This window comes from Phocoena phocoena, chromosome 19, assembly GCF_963924675.1.
Source record: "Phocoena phocoena chromosome 19, mPhoPho1.1, whole genome shotgun sequence".
NCBI classification, from domain to species: domain Eukaryota; kingdom Metazoa; phylum Chordata; class Mammalia; order Artiodactyla; family Phocoenidae; genus Phocoena; species Phocoena phocoena.
In genome coordinates this window covers 41,666,496-41,692,909 of record NC_089237.1, presented here as the reverse complement: position 1 = coordinate 41,692,909, position 26,414 = coordinate 41,666,496, and the positions used below count along the sequence as shown (strand labels likewise).

General features: G+C 40.8%; 1 protein-coding gene across 1 annotated transcript in view; it reads right to left on the bottom strand.

Annotated features, from left to right (window-relative positions):
• The window catches only part of MYO1D (myosin ID), a 341,349-nt gene that overhangs the window by 223,606 nt on the left and 91,329 nt on the right, over window positions 1–26,414 (bottom strand). Inside the window, exons 2-10 of the mRNA XM_065896475.1 lie at window positions 19,941–20,149; window positions 17,663–17,756; window positions 15,109–15,274; window positions 12,822–12,875; window positions 11,553–11,648; window positions 7,529–7,645; window positions 5,706–5,909; window positions 1,224–1,369; window positions 1,027–1,141 (exon numbers count right to left, since the gene is read on the bottom strand). Of these exons, the coding sequence (XP_065752547.1) occupies window positions 1,027–1,141; window positions 1,224–1,369; window positions 5,706–5,909; window positions 7,529–7,645; window positions 11,553–11,648; window positions 12,822–12,875; window positions 15,109–15,274; window positions 17,663–17,756; window positions 19,941–20,149 (1,201 nt within the window). The remainder of the gene's footprint in view (window positions 1–1,026; window positions 1,142–1,223; window positions 1,370–5,705; window positions 5,910–7,528; window positions 7,646–11,552; window positions 11,649–12,821; window positions 12,876–15,108; window positions 15,275–17,662; window positions 17,757–19,940; window positions 20,150–26,414) is intronic.

Sequence of the window (26,414 nt, the reverse complement as noted above, 5' to 3'; positions counted from 1 at the left end):
AATTGTTATGGTATTCTAACATTTAACACACGATGGATGGAAAGCAAAGAAGAAATTTGAAGCAGGAAAGCTAATTATCATACCAGTATCTCCTTTTTCTGAATGAGAGGAGATGGAAAGTAGGAAGATGGGAAGGAATATAAAAGTAATTTAAATACAGCATTTCAAATAGCTTTTTAGTGCTTACACTGGATATCAAAATACAAATACGGACTTCATTATCTATACTACTTGGCAAAAGGATAAACACAGAAATTTATGGAAACTCAGAGAAGTTTTTGATTTTTTTTGTCTGTCCTCAAAATTGTTCAAAAATACAAATTTCAAAGAAAATTACAAGGTCCCATTTCTATCGTGAACACAGGAGGTCTAACTGTCATGTTTTTAGCTGTGATCTGTGGTATTGCACCCTGCATCAATCATACTGTCTGGCTCTACCTTATTGGACTAGTGACAAATACAAAGTTCACAGAGAGCCAGGAGAAGAGAGGTGATAACTGTTGTGTGACACAAAGGAAAGTAAATGGAAATCAAAGTTAATACAACTGTTTTCACGCATGGGTTTCAGGGAATATGAACCTCATTAACCAAAGACAATAAAATGCCACTTGGCTTACAAAGTAGGAGAAGAAAAAAGGAGAAATAAGAGCAAAGAAAGAAAGAAGGAAGGGGAAGAAACTCAGTTTGGAAGCAAAGTTCAGCCAATTGAAGGCATAAGTTGCTGCCCTGAATAACTTACAAATGATGCTAAACTCTAACAGATGTGAATCAAAAAAACTACGTGGCATCAGCTGTAAAGTGAACATAAGTTTACTGATTTTCAACTCAGCCTTTTCTGGGCACCAACCAGACAGTCGACCAAATTAGAGAAATCCCACCTATCAACCCCGAAAATGAACTGTAATGTTTCAATACCCTGAAAAGGAAAGCTAAGGTTTAGGTGTTTCAAGCACCCAAGAAGATCAGCAGGTACCCAAGATGCTAAGAGTTGACGTTATCGTGAACAGTCTGTACGAGTCCACTCACGTGCTTCCAGGGGATCCCTTCCCGCTGGTACTCCTCCTGTTCTTGCTTCAGGACCAGCTGAATAAACAGCTGCTGGAGCTTCTCATTGCAGTAATTGATGCAGAATTGTTCAAAGCTGCAAGAAAAGGAATCAATTAGGCTCAAACAAATAAAAAAAATAATAAACAATAGGGTTTTCAGTACCTTATCCGGTTTACCTGTTGTTGTCGAAGATTTCAAAGCCGTAGATATCCAAGACACCTATAACCGTGTTCTTCCCGTGGATGGTGGTGTCAGAGTTCTTGACCTCAATAATATCATTGATGCGAGAAACAATCCAACAAAAAAGGCGCTCATATATGGCCTGTGATGAAAATGACATCGTAAATTCTTGCCCATTGGAAATGGGTCCCCTGTTTGGATTTGTGATAAGTTTTAAATTCCTATTGAATTAAATTCGTACGGACCTCCTCCTTACCATTTAGCATAGCTGTTAATCCTCTAAGCTGAAAAATGAAGATCATCTGTTTAAAAATTATACGACGTAGCATGATGGTTGGAGTTTTAAAAGATTATTATGGGTCACTACATGTGTTGAATTCCAACAACATTCCTTAGGTGTGTTTCTGTGCCCTGCTAAGACCCATAATTTGCCTACTGCCTCATATAAGTGACTTCATGGCTTTATTTTAATCTCATCAACTATAAAAAGCAGAGAAACAATGAGTTCTATGCCCTATGGATTCTAAATATATAAACATTGATTTATAATGCTAAATAAAGATCTGAGCCAAAAGGCCACCATTTCAAATTCCTTGAGAATCAAATACACAGTCAATGCACAAGGATGCACACGCAAACACACACAGGGACAAAGGCACCACGCACTCACATTCACATCCTGACACAAACGTGCACTGCAATGTCACATCTTTAGAAAACCTTTCCTTAACATCTCCCTCCAGCAACCCGCTCTCTTCACCTCCACACATCCATACACATCACCTCCATTCCTCCCCTCCCCCTCTCCCCTTTACGCTTCCAGCCACTCCAGTCTTCACTTCTCTCTCATGACTCCATTGAAATGGCTCATCAAGGACCCCAAGCACCTCTATATGGACCCTTTCTGGTACCTCTACAGGGACATCTTACTCAGATACCCAGCATCACTCAACCCAACTTCCTACTCCTGTCTTAAACATTCTGCTCTCTGGGATCCGTAATATCACACTTTCTTGTTTGTCGGTTGGTTTTTGGCCATGCCAGGTGGCATGCGGGCACTTAGTTCCCCAACCAGGGATCAAACCCACGGCCCTGCAGCGGAAGAGTGAAGTCTTAACCACTGGACCCGCAGGGAAGTCCTGAACCCGCATTTTCTTAGTTTTCCTCTTATTTCACGGGCTGCCCCTCCTCGGCGGCCTTTAGGAGGTCTCCTCCTCCACCTGATCTCTAGAAGCTGGAGCTCTCCCTAGTCCTCTTCTCTTCACTCCCCATCTCCTCCCCTTTAAGTCATTTCATACAACATTAAAGAACGGTGATATAATATTACCCCAAATGTATCACCTGAATGCAGACCTCTCCTCTGAGCTCCAGGCTCCTGTGTCTGACTGCCTACCTGACAACACTCTTGGATGTCTCACAGCTGTCCCAAACTTATGTCCTGTCTGGACCATTGATCTTCCCACCTCCTAAAACTGTTCCTACCCAACATTTTTTTAAAATTTAATTAATTATTTTTATTTTTGGCTGCGTTGGGTCCTTGTTGCTGCACACGGGCTTTCTCTAGTTGCGGCGAGTGGGGGCTACTCTTTGTTGCATCGTGCAGGCTTCTCACTGCAATGGCTTCTCTTGTTGAGGAGCACTGGCTCTACGTGCGCAGAATTCAGTAGTTGTGGCACACAGGCTCAGTAGTTGTGGCTTCGCAGGCTCTAGAGCGCAGGCTCAGTAGTTGTGGTGCACGGGCTTTGTTGCTCTGCAGCATGTGGGATCTTCCCGGACCAGGGCTCGAACCCGTGTCCCCTGCATAGTCAGGCAGATTCTCAACCACTGTGCCACCAGGGAAGTCCTTCCTACCCAACTTTTAACCGTAAATAAATAGAAACAGAAACTTGGGGATTCATTCACTCATTAAATGTTTGCTGGGTACTTGCTCTGTGCAGCTTGTGGGAGATACTGTACCAAGTAACATGAACACTGTCTCTGTCTCCAAGGAGCTCAGGGAGTAGAGTGAAGGAAAATCACACACACGCGCGCACACAAGCACGCACAGATGAGGTGCATGGGATGTGAGGAGACTTCAACCTGTTCAGTGTTCAGAAAGGCCAGGGATGGCTTCTCTGAGAAAGTGGGCTGAGATCAGAAGGATGGTAAGAGTTAACCAGGTGAGAGGGGAGAGAAGAACAATCCAGGCAGAGGAAACAGCATGTGCAGAGGCCCTGTGGCTGGAAGGATAAAGGGGTAAAGACAACATGTAAGGCCTGAGAGACGTCTAATGTGGTAAAGGGGAGAAACGAGTCTGGAATATGGCAGGAAATGAGACAGGAGAGGTGGGTTGGACCATGTCAGAAATTATCTTTGATTCCATCATCCCCAGAACAACAGGTCCTGTGGATTTTATTCTCCAGATACAGTTTGTCTCAAATCATCCTCTTTTCCCCATTTCCACTGCTACTTTCCCTGTCCAAGCTGCTATCATCCTCCTCCTGGATTACTGAAATATCCTCTTAATTGGTCTCTTTGCTTCCACCCTTGCCCTACCCACTGCTCCATAAGATTCTCATACTAAGGTCAGAGCCCCGTAAGATTCTCATACTAAGGTCAGAGCCATCATTTTAAAAATTGAAACTTGACAACATTGCCTCTGCTTAAAATATGCCACTCTCCATTGCATTTGGATAAATTTGAATTCCTCTGAAGACTAAAAACCAAACAAGAGGTTTACAAGAGTAAAAAAATGGAATATGTAGCAACCTAATCAACCAGCAAACAAGAGAAAATGTAAACTCGGGAAAATAAAATATTTGCCACATGGATAACAGACAATAGGTTAAAGTTATGAGCTCTTACAAATGGACAATAAAAAGATAACAGCCCCAAAGAAAAATGTAAAAACATATACCCAAGCAATTCTCAGAACAGATGTAAATACTTTACAAAAATAGGAAAAGATGCTCAAATACACTAGCCATGAAAACTAAAGTAACAATGAGGTATCACGGTACACCCAGAAGATCAGTCACTTAAAGCTTCAGATCAGGGTGTCCTTTGACCTGCTCATTCCTGGGAAGCCATCTAACTGAAATAAAAGCACTGGTGTGTAAGGAAAGATGGACAAGAATTTTCAGCATTGTTTGTAGTGGCCAAAAAAAAAGGGAACAAGGTGAATGACATAAGAGGTGGATGGTTAATAAATTATGGTCCCATCACCACACAGACACTAAAACAATGGGTCCACCAATTGGCTTGAAGGAGACTTGCACGAAGCATTATCGAGTGAGGAAAGCAAAACGAAGGGCCACAAAAGGGGCCTGTGCAAGCGAGCGGCCCTGAGCTCCCCAGTCAGTCGGCTTCTGCTTTTCTGAGAATGTTTCTGGCAGCGATGCTCACAGCCATGGGGTGCTGAGACCGTGCTGGTCAAAAAGTACCACTCTGGTTTCAAAAGGCTTAACCCACTTTCCAGGAACGTCTGAACACCTCCTCATAGAATTTCACTAAAAATGAAACTGAGATCAACACCAGGCTGTGAGATAATAGAAAATATACTGGTCTCTGCCCCTGGTTCCTGGCACAGAGCTCTCGAAACCCTTGTAGTTTCCTAAGTGATAAGAACACTCGGAGCATCTCTTGTTCTGATATTTGTCTTGGACCCCACCCCTGACCCGGGGCTCCTAAAACCCTTGTAAATTTCTGAGTGATAAAAGCATTAGGAGCGTTTTTACTCCAAGGAGGTGACTCTGAGTGTGCTCCTAGCTGGGGGCTGGGCACCAGAAACACCAAGCCATGATTCGAAGCTTGGAATTTCCAGTCCCACCTCTCATCCTCCAGAGAGGGAAGAGGGGCTGGAAATGGAGTTAATAATTGACCGTGCCTACATGAGGAAGCTCCATAATATCCCCAAAGTACAGGGTTTGGGAGCTGCCCAGTTGGCGAACACATCCACACACTGGGAGGGTGATGTACGCCAACTCCACGGGGACAGAAGCCCCTGTTCTCGGGACCCTCCCAGACTTTGCCCTATAAATCTCTTCATCTGGCTGTTGGTCTGTATCCTTTATCATATCCTTTAATAACTGGTAAATGTAAGTAAATGTTTCCCTGAGTTCTGTGAGCCACTCTAGCAATTAATGGAATCCAAGGAGGAGGCTGTTGGTACTTCCCATCTATAGCTGGTTGGTCAGAAGCACCGGTGGTAAGCGTGCGCGTGCGCGCGCGCACGTGTGTGTGTGTGTGTGTGTGTGTGTGTGTGTGTGTGTGTGTGTGTGTGTTGGGGGACAGGCTTGCGGGACTGAGCCCTTAACCTGTGGGGTGTGATACTGTGATACTATCTCCGGTAGACAGTGTTAGAATCGAGTTAAACTGTAGGACACCCAGCTGGCATCACAGAGAACTGGTGGTGTATGGAAACAACCTCCTCCCCATCATGTTAGAAATTTTGGTACCAGAACCCTCACAAGGCAGACACGGTGCCTTTAAAATCCCACCTTAGCGAAGGCATCCCTGCCGTAGCTGGCTTCCTGTTCCGTGTGCTGCTTGTCGATGACATCACGACCCGTAGCCACCGTCCGGTAAAGGAGGGCTTTCTCAACCATGTCTGTCTTGGTGGACAGCAGTTCTGCTATGATAGATACAAGCCTGCCATTTTCAATCAGAGGTATGTCACCATCCACTACAAACTTTAAATTTCCCTGTATCAGAAGAGAAAAACCAAGACACACCACTTCCAGTGAGATTCTGAAACACGATGTCAGGGATATATTTGCTAGCTTAAGAGAGAATTCCAAGGGACCTTGTTTGGAGCGCCTGTTTTCCTAAATACATTAATATCTCAACATATAAAAACCTAGTGTTTTATGCATTTTTTCCTTCTCCAGACACTCATCTATATTTTAATTTTCAGCATATGTTTTTGATGGATGGAAATTTTACGTTTTTATGTAGTCAAATCTATGAATCATTTGCTTCAGGGTTTTTCTTTGGTGTTATACTTAGATCATTCCTACTCTGAAGATTTTATGAATATTTAATGTTTTCTTCTATTCCTCATACGGCTATTCTTACGTTTAAGCTTTTTATCCACCAGGATGTATGTTGGTATGTGGTGTAAAGTAAGAATTTAACTTTATTTTTTCAGATGGCTAGTTGCTCCGACACCATTCATTGAATAGTCTAGCTTTTCCTCCTGATCTGAAATATTACCTTCATTACATATTAATTTCCACCAAGTTTTTGAGTCCGTTTATATTCCACTCATCCAACAGGCAATAAATACTTATTAGCCGCCTACCAGGTGTCCAGCACATGAACTAATCTGTGGCTTTTACTATCATTTTAAACCTGGTGGAATTAGTCGTGCCTCCCCTCCCCTGCGCCCCCTACCCTACTACTCTAACACATTTTATTCGACCTTCTTACATGTTTATTGTTCTAGGTAAATTCTAGAATCATTACGTCAACTGAAAAACAAAATTCCTCTTTGGATTCTGAAGGATTATTGTAGCACCGTATTTATAAACTAGTTGAAAGAATGAGACAGTTTAGAATGTTAAAGTCTTCCTAGTCAGGAACATTTAAGAGATTGTTTATATACTGCTATATAATATTTTTCATATAGGTCCTGTGTATTTCTGACTCACTTAAGAGTTAAGTCTCGCCACAGGAAAGTGAAAGGTCGTTTTTATTCCAGATTTGTATCCATGTTGTCACTCATTTACTACCAGGTTGCATGTTCATTATGTGTTCAACATCTCTAATCATATAGACAGTAATGAAAGGACTCTGACTGGTGGTTCTTTACTTCTAAGTTTGGTGTGATGTGTGGAAAATAACCTGTGCATAAGTGGGCCAGGGTGGTCCGTGGTGTTGCCTGCAATGAACTGGATGTGCTTTTAAGCCAGTCATTTCCAGTCTATAAAATGAGACCACCAAAATTCTAGCTCTAGAAATCTATGATTCTATGTTTCAAATGCCTTTAGAAATTTGCTCTGTTCAAAAGATTTTAGCTTATCCCACTGGTGGTCACATCACTGCTGAACTCTTTTACCTTTGAAATTAACCAGTTCGAAGTCTGACATACCAGAAAGGCAGTGAACGAACTAAAGTCACAGTCTCAAAACCCACGGTGGCTTGGAAAATCCCTCATATTATTAGAACACGTAGGAGGAAACTACAGATAGAGTAAATTTCTTCAAAATGTCAGAGGAATCTTCTCTACATAAATTACTTTTTACAAAACCCCAAACCTTCTGAAAGAACATCCTAGTCCCACAGGGAGGTGCGAAGAATTCTGAAAGGCGTCCCCACTCACCAAGTGAAGAATAGTACCCAAAATTTTATACACTGTTTGAATCTCCTCGGGCTGGAAGCCAATGACTTTCATGGCGTCAGCTACTACCTTGAATTCTGCAGCATCATTGATAGACGACTAGGAATGAAAACAGGAAACTGAGGTCACAGACACCGCATGTGAGCATTAACATCTAAAAACTATGGGACTAAATTCAAGTGTAGCCGAGGTCTTGATGTCTTTGGAGTAAGTCATTGAAGGGATGATGGGTATTCAAAGAAAATAAAAATGGTTTCGGGGGTAGAAACATAACGCAGCACCCACAGTGCCCAACTGTGAGAGTCGCCGTCACCTGAGACAAGCACCAGGAACATTTCTGGAAACTTCGGTGTGGAAGCAAGTCCTGAGCTGGCTCAGAGGAGCTCCAGGATGGGTGGAGGAAGTGGCATGAGAAGTTTCCACAAATGGAAACTCTTGACTGACGGAGCCTCCGAGACATACGCCTGGCTACCTACTGTCGTCTGTGGCTTTCTGTTCCACAATTAGTCGTGTCCTGGCTGGAAACAACACTCCCACACGTGTACGGTCAGGCTTTCTACTCCACGGGTGGGGAAGAGCAGGCCTCCCAAAGCCAAGGGGCCTGCCTTGATCGTTCAGCAAGCTAGGAAATGGTCTGGGACTATCACGTCACTTTTTCAGGCATTCAACAAACATTCAGCAAGTCAGATCTTTAAATGGCACGGAAGTGCTGCCGTAGAATAAATGTCTGTCCCCCAACCCCCAAATTCGTATGTTGAAATCCTAACCCCCAAGGTGATGGTGTTAGGAGGTGGGGTCTCTGGGAGGTGATTAGGTCTTGAGGGCGAAGCCCTTAAGATGGGATTGGTACCCATAGAGAAGAGACCCCAGAGATCCCTTGGTCCTTCTGCCCTGTGAGGACACAGCAAGCAGGCACCACCTTTGAACCAGGAAGCGTGCGTTGACCCTGCAGGTGCCTTGATCTTGGACTTCCCGGCCTCCAGAATTGTGAAAATCAACTTCTGTTGTGTATAAGGCACCCCAGTTTATGGTATTTCTGTTGTAGCAGCCCAGCTAGACCAAGACGGGGGCTCAAAGATAAATCGCCTGCCTTGAGGATCTGTAGCCCTCAGGTTGGAAGTACAAGTGTGTCAATAAAATTTACAATAAAGCAACGGTAACTGCCTATCTTAGCAGTTTTCCCAAAGCAGCATCTGCGCAGGGCCTGATCTCTTCCTTGGTGAGTTTCTGCTCTGGCCGGGACACAGACACCTGGCCTGATGCTCACCTGCTAAGGAAGAGCACAGGGAAGATTCCCCTCTGCCTGATGAGCACGTGTTCCTCTAACATCCAGGACACAACCAGGCAAGCTCTTCCCCCTCCCAGCTCTCTGAGTGAGACAGTCAACCTTGTAAAGTCTCAATTTCCTCGTGGGTACGATGGGCATAATAATACCTTTCCTACAGGGTTGTTGTGGGAATGGAATGAGAACTTATATAAAGCACCTCCCTAGTTCCTAGCACATAAAAAGCACTTGAGTATCAGATATTACTATTACTAGATGCTGCAACCATGTCGAAACTGCAAAGAAACCAGACACAAAGTCTACATGTCCTCCTGAGGACAACTGTCAGCTGCTTACCTAACAGGCATTCCCCAGCCCCACCTCTTTCTTGTTGATAGCACCCTGATTTGTTTACCCCTCCCTGACTGCACCCATTCTTCAGAACTGGTGCCAGCCTCAGGAGGTAAATCTTCATTGGTCTAAACAAATCACAGGGACCTTATTCCCTTTACCAAGTGATTGGTCAGCCATGGGCATGTGATGCCATTCTGGTCCATAAGACATGAGGTTTCCCTAGCTTATCAAGGGTTACGGCCAGGAACGTTTCCTCTGCCTGTGACTCCTAGAACTGCTGCTGCCATTTGGGGACCATGAGGAAAATCAGCTGTAGCAGACCGGCCCGATCCAGTGACGATGGTAGAACTGGTAAGTGGGAGAAACAAATGAACATCTGGGTCCCTATCAACACCGTTAAGGCACGGAATTAACCACGTCTGGAACTGCCCCATCCTAGGGCTTCTCGTTACGTGAGATAACCAAGTTCCTTATTGTTTTGGGTGACTTTTAATTGGGTCTTACCTTACTGCAACCCACAGGGTCGTAATTGTACATGAGTCCTATATTTTAGAAGAGCTAAGTAAAAGTATGATACACAGAGTGTAATACTTTATAGTTACTAAAATCATTCTATTAATTTATATTTGTTTACATGGGAAGATATTAATGATTACATTATAATCTAATAAAAGGTTTATTTCATCAGGATTTGTTATGAGTCCGTGAATAAATATATACACATAAACTGTTGTTATCAATTATTATCTCTGCATGGTGAGCTTTAGCATATTTTTATTTCCTTTTGGTTCATCTTTATTTTAGGTTTTGACTGTGATCATGTATTGCTTCTTTGTTTTTATTAGAGAGGCAGAAAAAAAGGAGGGGGAGGAATAGGAATGGAAAACTTTGATGGAAAGGGAACCTAAGCTAAAGTTAGCTTTGAAAAAAAAGGCTAAATGTTTATTTAATACTTGCTTTCTGTGGGGCTCTACATGACCGGGTCAAAAGCCACTTGGTCAATAAGACAATTCGATTTAAAAAGAATATTTTCAGTCACTGGCTTTTTAAGTGTTGATTTTACAATCCTTTATACATCTTTAGAGTACCTCTGACCTATTCTCAGAAAGCTGGAGTATTGCCTTCTGGTGTTTTGCTTGCTTTCAATTAATTTTCAGCCAAACATCCTGTTCTCAGATGACTCTAAAAGTAAAAAATTCATGCAACTTAAATTTCAAACAATGGAAAATTAATTGCAAAACGCTAAATATCATTTATTTATATGCACAATAATAAAAGTACCATTAAACCAGTAATGCAGGTATAATTAGCTTAAGATGAAGAGCAAAAATTACAAAAAAAAAAGGAAACACCTCCCACATCTAGATTCTTTCCTTTTATAAATTCTTTTATTTTCCCCCCAACTACAAAAGCTGTGCATTTTCAATTATAGAAGAGATGTGAAATGCGGAAAAAGCAGAACACAAATATCCATAATCTCATCCATCCAGAGTAAACAAGTAAAACCCTGATGCATTTCCCTCCAAATCTTATTTCATGTATGTCTGTGTGTGTATATGTGTGTATGTGTGTGTATGCATATGTGTGTGTGTGTGTGTGTATATATATATATATATATATATATATACACACACACACACACCTTTCCCCCAACAAAATTGGATAACACTGCAATTACTGTTTTATAACCTATCATCAATAAGCTACTATATTACTAGGATTAGCTATAAAATGGCTAGCAGAAATTGTATTATATATATAGCAGAAAACTAATTAGAAATAAAAGGGCAAAAAGATCTGCATATGTGTAAGCAAGGGCTTACATGCAAAGGAAGGGGAAAAAAATGGAAAAAAATTGAAGGCTGAATAGAAATGCTCCAAGGGTCACAAAACTATTTCTAGAGTACATCAAAATCATTATTGGAAAAAATAGTGAATGGCAATCTTTGATATCCATGTTCAACCACAGTGCTTTTATTTATTTATTTATTTTTAACCACAGTGCTTTTAAACTTTCTTTTGTCTTACCAACTTGCCTTTGGCCAAATGACATGGTACCTTCTTTTGCGGTGGATTTCCTACTTGTAACAATATTTTTATAGTGTCAAAATAAAAGTAATAGGATTAAAAATTTTTAAAAACCCCACAAGATCATAAGAGAGAAACTTCTTTCCTATCGGATGGTGATAAAATACAGTAATGGGTAATTAAGCAAAGTTATTGAGTCAATAATATATTGAATCTCCGTCCCTGAGAATTTTAAAAATAGAATAGAATAAAAGAGCCATTCATTTGCCTAAAGGCAGCTGCCTGGACCAGATAATTATTTAATGTCCCTTCTGATTCTCTGATTCTATTTCTGAATCATCTCAAAAAGGAAACTCTTACCTTTAATTGGGCTCCAACATGGATGTAGTTGTAGGATGAAAGGGATTTCTGGAGATGCAGAGAGCGGAGCATCTGCTCTGAACCTCCTTGGAGCAGCTGAAAAATATTTAATTAAAAATAAGCTAGCAAAATACATCCTGAACCCAACACACCATGTATTCTTACTGGTAGTCTAGCTTTTTTTCATTTTCTGGGCTAATTCACTTAGGTCCTCCTGTTTCTAGCTTTGAAGATTATTTTTTTAAACCTCGAAGGTAATGGCTTCAACATCATCAGTGATGATGTTACACAGTCATGAGGAAAATTCCTTTAAAAGTCTTAGCCCTTTCACAACGTAACTGGCATGAAAGGTTTTGCTTTGACTGTGGCCATTTGTAAAACAGGAGCTTGCGCTCTGTGGTGGTCACGCGCTCAGCAGCCTTGTTATCTGGACAGCATAGGGTTATGTTTCAAATTCAGAAAAAGTCAATATCGCCTCAGAACTAAGAGGTATCAGCGGCCAGTCATATGTTGAATCACACTGGAAACAAACAGCTTTTCCTCATCAATCTCTATATCCCAGGAAAGGACAACTGGGTAACCAGGACTGTAGTGTTGGACAAAGACAAATGCCAACACTTTCACTCAAGTGCGGAAAAAGTTACAGGTTCCTGAAACGAACAGAACTCTTATATTTGGTAGAAAGCTAGTTTACTGGAAACATGGCGAACTGTCAACAAAAACACAAATACAATCCACATAGTCCTTCTACACAGAACACGCATTTTAGAAGGCAATACATTTAAATCCTCTATATTAAACTGTACACTTTGGTTTACTGAAAAGATGTAACTATTGGATTTTTAAAATTGATTTTTTTAACGAAAACAGCCTGAATTTCTATTCCCATCTCTGGAACACCCCAATATGGGAACAAAAGCTTCAATTCAAAAATAAGACAAGATTAATTTAACATATTCAGAATGTACCATTTCAAAAGCTTTTAGGGTCATGAAAATGTTACCTACACTGCAAAGAAACACAAGGGATGCTCAACTAAGGCAGCTGTCTGGCTGGTTAACCACCTGCTCGCTCTTTAGAACAGCCATGCTCGTCAAGTCTCTGAAGAAGCCCACGGGGTAGGGTGTATGCGTGTGTGCACACACGTGTAACGTATCGTGGGCCAATGGAGGCATGGGAGGCACAGGACAGGAGAGAGCCCCAAACGAAAACCTCCATTTCCTGCACAACTGAGCAAATGGTTGATTATCTGCATAACAGATGACTAACCTGATAGAAAGAATGAAAGCTTCTTTCTCCTGGCTGTTGCACAATCACTCTAGACTGGAAAAAAAACAAAAAAAGCACATTAAAATCATTAATCTGATGAGGGACACATATACGATGCAATACTACTCAGTCATAAGAAAGAATGAAATAATGCCATTTGGAGCAACATGGATGGCCCTAGAGATTACCATACTGAGTGAAGCAAGTCAGAGAGAGAGAGACAAATACCATATGATATCACTTATATGTGGAATCTAAAGAATAATACAAATGAACTTACTTACAAAACAGAAACAGACTCACATACATAGAGAACAGACTTGTGATCTCCAAAGGGGAGAGGGGATCGGGGGGGATGGATTGGGAGTTTGGAATTAGCAGATGCAAACTATTATAGAATATATAATACAGAATGAATAAACAACAAGGGCCTACTGTATAGCACAGGGAACCATATTCAATATCCTGTGATAAACCATAATGGAAAAGGATATGAAAAAGAATATACATATATAACTGAATCACTGTGCTGTATGGCAGAAATTAACACATTGTAAAAATCAACTATACTTCAGTAAAATAAATTTTTAAAAAATCATTAATCTGAGAATGTACTCCTAAAAGAAAATGAGAGCCACTTTCCCAGGGAATCCTGTATCAACAGTGCACTGAAATGTCCTAAAGACCGCACGGATGGGACCAACCTAAAACTAGATCTCCTCTATGGGGTTTTCTGTGCAATTTTTTGGCAATTCTTTTCACTCTTTTAAAAACAGAGTTCCTTAAACTTTCTGAAAATGAAGCTATTTTGATTTTTTAAACCTAGAGCCTAAAGAGAAAATTTTTTTGGTTGGGGGGATTGCAAGTGGGGAGAATAGGAAGGAATGTTTAGGGAGGAATCTTCTCAACATTCCCTTCCTGAGGGTCTGATGGCATTTCAAAGAGCAATGCCTTATATCCTGTAATAAAGTGAGCTGAACAAAATCCATATACAGAGAGACCTCTGCTTTAGATGGCTTCAGAAAGACTGCTCTTAAGAGAGGACTCAAAATGTATGTTCATTCAAGGGGATTCTTTTGATTGAGCATGTACATAAAGTGAAGCCATGAAACATTCTGGAAAAAAGACTGATAATAACTGGCACTTCCTGTCATTTTTCAACTGACTCTGATAAAACAAGATTTCCTTACCAGTCTGACTTCAGTTTAACAAACAAAAATAAGATTTATACTGCATTCTGCTACCATAAAGATTGCTATGGTGTGACTGAGATGGAAAACACTTAACTGAGAAGGCATGTCAGTTCAAATCTGAGTACAATTCAAGGTGGAGACTTAACCTAGTAAAGTTCAATCTCAACTGTAATAACCAGGTGAATCTACTCAAGATTAGTTAGGACACAACCTCTCTGGCAGTCCCAAGAGGAGAGTTTTAACTGGAATCGTCTACAAATTGGGCCTATCATTCACATGGGCAGATAAAAACACACTCTAAGTTTTCACACACCAAATGCAGCATGCTTCATAATTAGGCTGTAAGATCACAAAGTACATCTATGTTACTATAAAGCAGTGAACAAAGAGAAACTAGAAGAAAACGAGATTGCCAATTAAAATAAAAACATGGGAGGATGTGTAGAAGGAGTAGAAGTGATTGGTCCTAGATAGGTTTTTGTTAAACCTTACCCAAAAGTTGGCACCCCCTCACCCCCCCCCCCACCTAAACCTTTACCTACAAAGTCTATAACTTTTCCCAGCTTGATACCGTAAGTGCTAATAAGAGAACACAAAAAGAGATTATTTTGCCATAGAAAGCTAACTGAGGAGCAGGGAGGGACAGAGAACAGGATTAAAAGCTACTTTGGGGCAATGAAAGAAATTCTACTAATATAATCAGGTTTTAAAAAAAAAATTCAGCATGAACAGACTCATAGATACAGAGAACAACCTGATGGTTGCCAGAGGGGATGGGGTTGTGGGGGATAGATGAAATAGGTGAAGGGGATTAAGAAGTACAAGCTACCAGTTACAAAATAAATAAGTCACGGGGAGGTAATGTACACAGGGAATATAGTCAATAATACTGTAAACTTTGTATGGTGATGGATGGTAACTGGTCTCACTGTGGTGATCATTTTAGAATGTATAAAAATACTGAATCACTACATGGTACACCTGAAACTAATATTGTAGGTTAATTATAACTCAATTTGAAAAAACAACTCTAGGCCAAAAAAAAAAAAATCAGCATTTGCAAACATTACCCTCAGAAATCAAGCACTTTTTACCTTCTCCAGTAAGTAGTTATTGATATGTCCACCAATAGGGTCCCCCTTGAAATCAAAGTTGATATCCATGTATTTTCCAAACCTGCTTGAGTTGTCATTGCGGTTGGTTTTGGCATTTCCGAAAGCTTCCAAGACACAGTTGGACTTAAGCAACATATTCTTCACTCTTTAACACAGATAAATGAAAGTCACTGTAAAAGTTTTAAAGGCTGGGGCTTTAAAGAAACTGAATTTCATTGAAAGACATGCAAATTTGTGTACAAAGATGCTGATTGTAACATTGTTTGTAACATCAAAAAAGATATATATTACAAACAACCTAAATGTCCACCAATAGGGATGGACAAAAATAAATTTTTGTTTCCCAGTATAATATGTAGTGACATAGAAAGATGTGCAGAATACATTAATGAATGAGAGATAAAGCTGCAAAATAATATGTATTGCAGGATTTGTGTGTGTGTGTGTGTGTGTGTGCATGTGTGTGGGGGCATGTGTGTGTGCACACACACGTGTTAGTAAATGCTTACAAATCTGGAGGGTACAGCACACTTCACTATGGTTACCTAGGTTGATGAGGTAGGTAGGGTGCAATTTCAGGGAACTTCCATGTTTTACATCATGCTGTAAATTTTAGTTTTTCTTTTAAAACGAACGTATTTTATTTACATAAAGAAAAATCCTAAAAAGAGATGTTCTGAAAAGAACGGGTGATACAGAAAATGATTCCATTTTTTAAAGTTCTTGCTTATAAAGCCTAGTGAAATTTACTGCATTTGGTTAATACATCATAAATGTGGTCTTGATTAGTTTAGAAACTGCTCATCATTTCATTTGAAGCTGTATGGAATCTCTCTTTGGTACCAGGTATTTAAGTCATTCTTTATTCGATGAATGCTAACTCTTTATAGAGCAGTCTCTCCCAGTGGATGTATTTTAACTTCATTCTAGGCTTTATGTCTTTGTTTCTATTTCACTGACAAAATTCCTCTTATATGGGCATATCGCCGAAATAACCTGAGGTACCAGATCCCCTGGTCCTTCCACTACCACTGTAAGTGACCTTACAAATTTATCTCCTCATGAATGAAAGTATAATTATAATTGGGGCAAGGGAAACTGCTTGCTTATGGTAAATAAAGGAAAGTGTCTATAAAACTGTGGTAAGATATGCTCTTAAAAAACTAGTAAATGGGGCTTCCCTGGCAGCACAGTAGTTAAGAATCTGCCTGCCAATGCAGGGGACGCGGGTTCGAGCCCGGGTCCGGGAAGATCCCACATGCCGTGGAGAACTTAAGCCCATGCACCACAACTACTGAAGCCCACGCGCCTAGAGCCCGTGCTCTGCAACAGAGAAGCCACTGTGATGAGAAGCCTGCGCACCACAACGAAGAGCAGCCCCCGCTCGCCACAACTAGAGAAAGCCTGAGCGCAGCAACAAAGACCCAACGCAGCCAAAAAATAATAATAATAATAATAATAAAAACTAGTAAATGTAAATATGCCTTACTCCACTGTACCAACTGGGTTTAGAAATAAAATTAATTTAGTTCTCAGCCAGTTACTCTCCTCAGCTCCAAAGGAAATTTTAAAAACTTACTTATATCCTTGTTCTTGTCCTATTAGGTTGCAAAGTCAGAATCAGAATTGGGGATATATCACTATTAAGAAAAATACCTCTTTTGACCTGGCAATCTAGCCCAATTCTACCCATGCAGGGTAGTCTAGTCCAAATTCTCTGCTTTCAGACCAACCCAGCTTCCTTTCTCTCTATTCATAAAACTGAAGACTGAGATGTCTATACGGAATGTGACTCTTCTGTAAATAAATACTGAGCCTCAAAGTAGCAACTTTGGAAAGCTCTTATTTTTTCCTCTTCAAAAAGTCCACACCACATAAGAAAGTCAAGTCATGTGGCTTTATAGCCACACTTCCTACTTTCTTATTTTTTTAAAAAACCATCCCTTCATTCCTTACGTATTTACTATGTAAATACCACGTACCAGACACTCTGCTGAACGCTGGGCCCCAGACAGTGCGTACCTGCTTTATCACTCATCTTGCTGTGAGCAGAGCATGATGTGGCCTGAAACCCGTTCAGGAAATGAACCCTATTCAGAGCTTCTAATACCAACGTTCTGCTTCTAGCAATGATGGAACAGCATGGATCTGCCTCCCAGAGTCCCCCTTTCACTCTAGGGAGTGTAGAACACAGTTTACAAAAGATGCTGGTATAGTAGAAAGAGCAAGAAACCCGTGAGAGCTTGAACAATACAGCTACCAGTAAACTATAACATCTTTGCTGAGCATACGTAACACCGAAGGCAGCGGTGATAGACCAGAATCACCTTAGCAGCATCTTTCTATTAAAAACAAATATAGAAATCGAGGGATATAAATAAAAGTACAGGGACAGTATGCAGGAAGGGAATCAAAGTAATTTAACCATTAATAAACACTCTATGCATATCAGAGTTTAGGCCTAACCTAGTCAAGTCTGTATAGAAAATGAAGCTCCAGTGAGAACCTCCTCCCATTGTTAGACTGCCCTTACCTTTCAATCTCCGCTCTCTGACTGGGGTTGGTGATGGCCGCAATGTACTGCATGATGTACTTACTGGCTTCCGTTTTACCAGCTCCACTTTCCCCTGGGGAAAAATTGTGCAAGCCTTAAGATTACAACTTAAACCAAGAGGAATAATTTTTAATAGAATAATTTCAAATTTTGACATTAGTTATTCATTTGAAATCCCTTATGTTTCATTGTTTGTTTTTTTGGGGGGGGTTTGAGTTATTTCATCCTGTCGATATGCGATTGGTTCTAACAGATCTGAACATTTGAAAAAATTCAAACTATTGTAGAAGCAAAATAACAGATTACAGTTCAAGATTTACTTAGTAAAAATATCGAGGGATAAAACGTGGTAAACTAATTCCTTATAGCCTTAGTACTTAGTGACTCTGAAGTCCAGTGGAAAAGAAACAAGAAAGTGACAAACAGTGGCCATGGCAAAATTCATATAACTTTGTTTTCTATGGCAGAGTTTTAAAAAATCTTAATGGGGATGAAATAATTTTTTCAGAAAATTAGAGCAATTTTAGTGAAAAAAAAAAAAAGCAGCAAGCTCCAGACATACGGTGTCACAGAAAAAGCATGACAACTGACATAGGGAGGGAAGGGGGATAAGTTTATAATTATCAACCCAGATTTTTAAATGTTTATCCCTTGTGACCCAAAGCTCCACTTGTAGAATTTTATACTCTAGAAATACTAAAAATACTAATATAATCCAATGATAATCTTCAAAGGTTTTCAGACTATTTCTGCAGACTACACTATGTGTTATAGCTAAAATCTGAAAATAATATGCCCATCAGTAGAGGATTGGGTAAATAAATTATGATTCAACTATTCAATGGCATGCTACACAACTGTTAGAGAATGCACTACTTCTATAGGTACTCTAATGAAAAGATGTCCACTAGACATTGTTAAATGGAAAAACAAGTTACGTAATAGCAGTTATAACATAATTCTATAATTCTATATTTATAATTACATATGCATGTGTGACTATATGTATTTGCACACACTGAGAAAATGTTTAAAAGGATAAATGCTTTATTGTTCACAGGCGTTACTGCTAGAATTTGGGGGGGGGAACAAGGTATTCAAGGGAAAGGGACTCTGTGCTTTCACTTTATACACTTATAAAATTGCCTCCCGCTCCACCCCGCCACCTTTTACAATCAGGCAATAATACTGCCTTCAAAATTTGTTTTAGGGCTTCCCTGGTGGCGCAGTGGTTGAGAGTCCGCCTGCCAATGCGGGGGACGTGGGTTCGTGCCCCGGTCCGGGAAGATCCCACATGCCGCGGAGCGGCTGGCCTCGTGAGCCATGGCCGCTGAGCTTGTGCGTCCGGAGCCTGTGCTCCGCAACGGGAGAGGCCCGCGTACCGCAAAAAAAAAAAAAAAATTGTTTTAATAAAATGTAGCCTTAGGATATAATTCTTCAACTCCCACACTAAGTTGCCTCACTTCTCTGACGCTTAATATCCTCATCTGTGAAGTAGAAACACAACTGTCCTGCTTACCAATCAGAGAGCTGCACGGATAACCAAAACGGAATAAAGATCACCAAAGCCTTGTAAAAGTATAAAGCCACTCATGCGAATACGAGGTATTATTAGCACGAAAAAAAAGTCCCACAGCTTGGGAGAGGGTATCCTGGGTCAGTGGGCAGATATTTTCTTGTTCCCAACTCACTACACAAGATTCCTTGAAGAGCTCAGCTTTACAGAGAGAGCTCGGCTCCTGTGCTCGGGCACCCAGGGTGTGTCACCTGACGCCCTCTCTGCAGCCTTTAAAGCTCTGGCCCCCAGCTCTGAGAGCCTGTTTCCAGCCCCCAGGCCTCTGTATGTCCCTGGTCACTAGCTCCCGTTCACCAGTCTGACTTAGAGTTCATTCTTCCTTTTTGGTACCTCAGGATTTCATTTTCCTGGTTTCGTTCTGTGATTATTTAAAATAATTTCTGTTAGATTCTTATCCAGTAGTTTTCTGTGTTTGAGATGGGAGGATGAATTTCCCATGTCACCTCAGTCTACAAAATTGACCAGAAGTCCATCCAAACATAATATGTAATGTGTAAATGAACCAAGATTAGCAGATGCTCAGAAATGATAGAAATAATCTGGCATTACATTTTTTTTTCTCCTATAAAATTACTTAAGCTTTTTAACTTCAAAAAAGACCTAATCAATTGTTCGGACCCTTGAGTACCAAGTAAGTTAAATACATATTGACCTTGGAAGAACAGGGAACTCCTTAAATACCTGATATCACAATGCAAGTGTCCTTTGATCGCCTCTTCATAGCCTTGTAAGCAGCATCGGCAATGGCAAAAAGATGCGGAGGTCTCTCGTACAGTTCACGCCCTTTGTACTGCTCGATTGTGTCTCTCCCATAGATGTTCAACAACTTGTAGGGATTCACAGAGACCACGACTTCTCCAATGAATGTGTAGATGCGCCCTTTTTCAAATCTGCACAGAAGCCAAAGGAAAGGAAGATGGAGCTGGGGTTACACAGAGATGCTATTTCTTTCCTATGAGTCTCTCATTTCCAAGAAAATCCAAACATCCCAGGAACTATTTCTGAAGTGACATTTCACGGTTCTGAGTTTACTTTTAGAGATAATGCTTGAGGCTGGGTTCCTTTGGATGCTGCTGGTAGAAAAGACCAGCAGGGGTTAGAAGCCAAGAGAGAAGAAAGAATTTAATACTTCGGAGGCTGGGGATTTCCTAATTTCCAAAATACAGAAGGGTAAGAAATAAAAAGAGTTGAAGACAACCTAGAGCTCTAGGAGGAAAAGATAACAGAAGCCGGAGCAGGTCTTGAAATCCATTTAGTCAGATTTTCAGTTGTAAAGAAAATTGCCTAAATACGTTTATTTCTTCTCCCTCTTGAAATCCCACTAAAATGTCAGTAAAGGAATAAAATAAACACAGCAAAATCCACACCAGAGAGAATGGTAGAGGAGACATTTCTGGCATAAATCGAATTCGCTTTTTAAAAAAATGACTGCCTAAAATTCCACAGTGCAGATATACTCTTATTTATTCAATCATCCCCCCCATCCTTCCTGCTATTATGAACAATATTGTAGAAAGTACTCTTGGCACATAACCTTACAAATCAGTGCCTTTATTTCTGTGAAACGGATTCCCAGGACTGGGATAGCTGGTTGAAAGGTACGTGTATTTTAAGAAGTATAACATGATCCCACCACTCGCACATTTAAGAAGCTAAAAATCCGCCCTGTATATGTATATGATATGTATATAAATTGTACATATATTTTGTAAATGATTACATGAGCATGGAAGGTTGCATATTATGTCTTAGGGCGATGAGAAGGAAAGCCAGAGGAACTAAGGAAAAAAAACCCCAGCATACACGATATGACTCCAATTGTGCAAAATCACGTGTCTATATTTGCAAAGAAAAAATTCAATATAAAATTTAGAAAACCCATATATATTTACCATCGACACATTAACTCACACATATAAACACATATGAACCAGAGTGAGGCCAACACCCAAATGGACGTTTCTACACAAGTGGCTGCCACTACACTCTCCACCTGCCGAGAGGCACAGGCAGAGAGAGCTCGCTTCCAAGAGCTGGGAGAAGGGAGCACCAGGACGGGAGAATGCTGGTCCATGGACAGCGGCCGGGTCTCTGAGCACTCCTGTTGTAGAGTCACAGCAGCAGAGAAATAACTAAAGCATTTGAGACCAAAGGGCGATACCCTTAAACTCCCTTTACACTGGAATGAAGGCTGTCGGCTATAATTAGGAGTGGAAACAGACATGCTGATAATGTCAACAATAAATTAAGACCAAGATTTTTATCAAGTAGTTAGTGTATGTTTAAATAAGAGTTTTGACCACTTTAAGGTTTTCTGTGCATTTTTCTCCTGTGATTTTCCTTTGCATCCTCCCCGCTGTTGGACAGAAAGTTTACATGGTAGCTAAATGCACCAACCCTGGAATCCCTGACACCTGAGTCCAAAGGTGCACACTGCAAACTTAAGAGCAGCGAGCCTATGAAAGCTGCTTAACCTCCATGAGTTCTTGACCTGTAAAATGGAGATAATTATACCCTTCCCTCCCTCTGGCATTTAGTACTTAAAAAAAAAAAAAAAAAGCAATTAATCTTATGCATCCAATTATGTTCTGCATGAAGGAGATTTTTAATGAATGCTTTTATTTTATTAACATTGCTATGAAAATCACGGCAATCCCTACACACCAGGAATTAATGCAGTGATCCTAATTTGATTCCCTGCCTCAGCTGTCAATCAACACGAGTCATAAGCAAAATGTCTACATAACTCATGTTCAAAGACCCACAAAAATAATAAGAAGCTAAGCCTTTCTGGCTTAACCTGAAAATTTGAAGGACATGCTCTACAGCTATCTTCAAAGATAAGAATTGAAGGGACAAAATTCTTTAGTTTAAAAAAAACACTGTCCAAACAGAAAAGTAAAGAGAAGGAGAAGGATGTTAGAAAAAAAAAAATTGCCTCATGAGTCTGGAACTCTGTGACTAAGAGACAGCAAATAACATATGAGATTACAATGTTGTTCTAAGATTCCAGGTCCGTCCAATCAGGTACTTTCTCTGAAATTCCATTTTATTTCAAATAGAATGTTCTGTTTATCAAAACTTCTGAGCATCTTTGTAAAACACAACAGATAAAACCATCCACTGAGTAGCTATGAACTTGAAGACAGTGGCAAAGGCTTAACAAAATACGATATTAAATACAATGTTTCAGCAGAAGTTTGGTTGTTAAAGACGAAACTTTCAATTCGGTTAGGTCTCAAAATCACCACTAGATGGTGTCAGCCTACACCTTAACACCAACCCAAGATTTCCGTTTGCTTTGGAGCGCCTCAGGGTATGAAGTAAGCAAGCACTTAGGTAATCCTCACCTCTTTGGTTTGCCTCTAGGAGGAATGGCAGTAATTATCCTAGATGACAAATGCGTGATACCACTTCTTACAAGAGACCAAGGAAGGCATTTCTAGGACCTCTGTGTGCAAACCTTTTATGACAAACTTTTATCATTCATTCTGCATAGTTGAAATATTTTAGGTTTTCATTATTCAATAACTACTTTGTGTCAGGCACTGGGTGTGACCCTGGGGATTAAAAAAGGAATAAAGAGCAGGGAAGTATTATAAATAATAATGACATAGTGTGATAGGTGAGATACTAAAAGCAGGTACCATGGTGGCAAAGATCACAAAAAATGCCTTGTGATATGGAACCCTGAAGGGTAACATACAAACTACAGTAAGGCACTGTAAGGTCTTCTGTGCTCTGGCCTCCACATTTCTCTCCACTGGACCCTCCTAACTCCCCACACACTTCCACACATCAACACGACTCCCACCTCTCCAGCCCAGGTCACTCTTGCTCTCACATTAAGGAGCTAGTTACAGTTCCCAAGGCCACCATGCCTGCATGGTTTGCCCACGGGGTCCATTCTGCCTAGAATGCCCTTCTCCACCTGCCTCTTCTTCCCCCCTCTGCTTGGCAGATTCCCGCACCTTCTTCAAAAGCCTGAAACGCAGCTCCTCGAGGAAGCCATTCTTGGTACCCATCCCCAGCACTAGGGCTACTATAGTCTTCGCTCTGTTCAGATTTTTTTTTTCCCCTTTGAAACCTCCCACATAGTGAAAATAGCTTAACAGCAATTGATTTTTTTTCTTTTTTTTTTTTTAACCTCTCACTGTTGTGGCCTCTCCCGTTGCGGAGCACAGGCTCCGGACACGCAGGCTCAGCGGCCATGGCTCACGGGCCCAGCTGCTCTGCGACATGTGGGATCTTCCCGGACCGGGGCACGAACCCGTGTGCCCTGCATCGGCAGGCGGACTCTCAACCACTGCGCCACCAGGGAAGCCCAGCAATTGATTTTTAAAACAATTTCTTTAAGGAGTTTATTAAAAATATGTATTGAACGCGCTGGATATTTTCACTGGCTTCTGAATGAAACAAAGAGGTTCTAAAAAGTTTTTGAATTAGTGAGTAGCAATGGAGAAAATACCAAGGTTATGCCTCTGGAGAACAACAGTCTTTTGTATATTAATTCTGAAACATCTATTATTATTATTTTTAAATTATTTATTTATTTATTTGGTTGCTTCTGGTCTTAGCTGCGGCAGGTGGGCTCCTTAATTGTGGCAGGTGAACTCTTAGCTGTGGCAGGCATGTGGGATCTAGTTCCCTGACCAGGGATCGAACCAGGGCCCCCTGCGTTGGGATTGCGGAGTCTTGACCACTGCGCCACCCGGGAAGTCCCTGAAACATTTATTTTTTACAAAACATAGCCTCGTTAATTTGCACATGTGCTTCTATAAAAGATTACCTATAAGTCAAGATGTATGCAGCTCCCTCAGATCAGACATGGACAGACTATGTGTACGACCCTACAGAGAAGTATGACACTGGGGGTGGGGCAACACACACAAAACAATCCTAAAGATAATGAAGTGCTAATTGCGAACATGAACTTAAGCATGAAGGCAGAACCATGTGGCAAGGTTAGAAGTACGGGAAGGAGGCTGGCCCAACCAGAGCGGAAAGCTTGTACTAGGGAATGTCAGGGAACAGTTGGAAAAGTAGGAGGGAGTCAGATTTGATATGACAGGATTTTTTTTAAATTGAGGTATAATTGACATGCAACATTATATCTGTTTCAGATGTACAGCATAACGGTTCAATATTTGTATATACTGTGAAATGGTCACCACAATAAGTCTAGTTAACATCTGTCACTATACAGAGTTACAGATATTTCCTCGTGATGAGAATTTTTAAGGTCTACTCCCTTAGCAACCTTCAAATAGGCAACACGGCGTTATTAACTCTAGTCACCATGCTGTACATTACATCCCCATGACTTATTTATGACTGGAAGTTGTGTACCTTTTGACTCCCTTCACCCATTTCCCATCCCCCCCCCCCCCCGCCCCAGCTCCCACCTCTGGTGATCACTAATCTGTTCTCTGTAACTACGAGCTTGGGGTTTTGTTGGGTTTTTTTAAGATTCCACATATAAGTGAGATAGTACGGTATTTGTTTTGCTCTCTGACTTATTTCACTTAGCATAATGCCCTCATTTCAAAAATGGCAAGATTTCTTTCTTTTTTTAAATGGCTGAATAGTATCCCACTGTATATATGTACCACATCTTCTTTATCCATTCGTCTCCTGATAGACACTTAGGTTATTTTCTGACACGACAGGCTTTGAAAACCAGACTGAGAAAGTCTAAATTTGATGTGACTGGAAACAAGAAAAAATGTGAAGACTTTTCTAGCTAAAGAGATCAATAAGGCTGGGCCTCAGTGGAAGGAACAACCGTAGAAATGAGAGAAAGAGAAATCTGAGTTGTTTCAAAGGGAGAGTGGGCAGAATTTGAACACCTGCTGAACACGAGAGACAAAACTATATTTACCTTTTGAGTCGGGTGGAAGAGCAAAAGGAATTTATCTTGGATGATGAGATTCCAAAATGTACTCCCGAGGATTCTAAGTTCACCCACGAACAGAATTCAGTGTTACCCTTGATCGACTTCTTAAACTATATGGACTCTATCGCCAGGACGAAAATTCTCTGTGAATAGTCTACTATGTACTTAATAATATTTTTATTCATGAATAAATACTATTTATTTCATGAGAACATACGTTTCAAATAGGTGATGCTTAACCACATCGATCTGGCCTCTTTTCTTTCCCTTTTCAACGCAAAGGCAATCTTAAATTGCTTCGAATGTTCACATTTCTCAGGAATGTTCACCTACACACGCCATCTGTCTCTTTCTTTCTTTTTTTTTTTGTCTTCCATTATCTCCTCAGCCAACTCCAATCTGGGTTCCTGTCCAGCACTTCAATAAACCTTGATCAAACCTCCCAAAGTAAGTTTCCAATGAAACTGCTAAATCCACTGGCTGACTCCTCATCTTACTGGTGTCCCAGCAGCATCTGACACTGACTCCCATTCCCTCCCCACATTCTTTCTTGGCTTCTGTGCGGCCACATTCTCTGGTTTTCCTCCTCAGTCTCCACTGCTGGCTGCTCTTTCCTAAAGATCTCTAGACACTCAAATTCTCCAGGGTTGGGTCCACTATCAACTTCATGCACCACCTAAGGGATGCTCATTTAAGGAGGCTGGAGTAATGATATCTGAGTCCTACTCTACCCTCTGATAATCAACAAGACAAAATAAAACCAGAAAAGAAAACTTTACCTATGAGGAAACAGAAAACTAGCTACAACTCGCAAACACAATCTGTGAAGAAAGGGTGTGAAGCGTTGGAAAACGAGCCCTCGTGGAAGAAGGCTGCTAAGAGTACGCGTGTGCCTCTGCAAAGCCCAGGCAAGTCCTCCAGAAGCGGCTGCAGTCCCTAAGTGGCCAAGGCAACTGTCTTTTGACAAGAACGGCAGGGTCTCAGGATGCAGGTGTCTGCGGAACAAAATGGGTCCCGTTTGACACTTCTGAATAGCTGCAAGGTGGAGCTACGTGAAGCAATGAGTAGAAATTATTCAATGTTTTTGCAAAAAAGCAGACTGTCAGAATAGAGAGGAGAAAATGAACAAGTAGATACAACTGCTCTACGGCAGGTGATCTTCATAAATGAGAAGAGGTAATGCTAACTCACCTCCCAGGAGTCTTGCTAGTCACGTAAGGGACCTGCTTGCTAGTCAAACAAACTTCTTGCCATTTCAG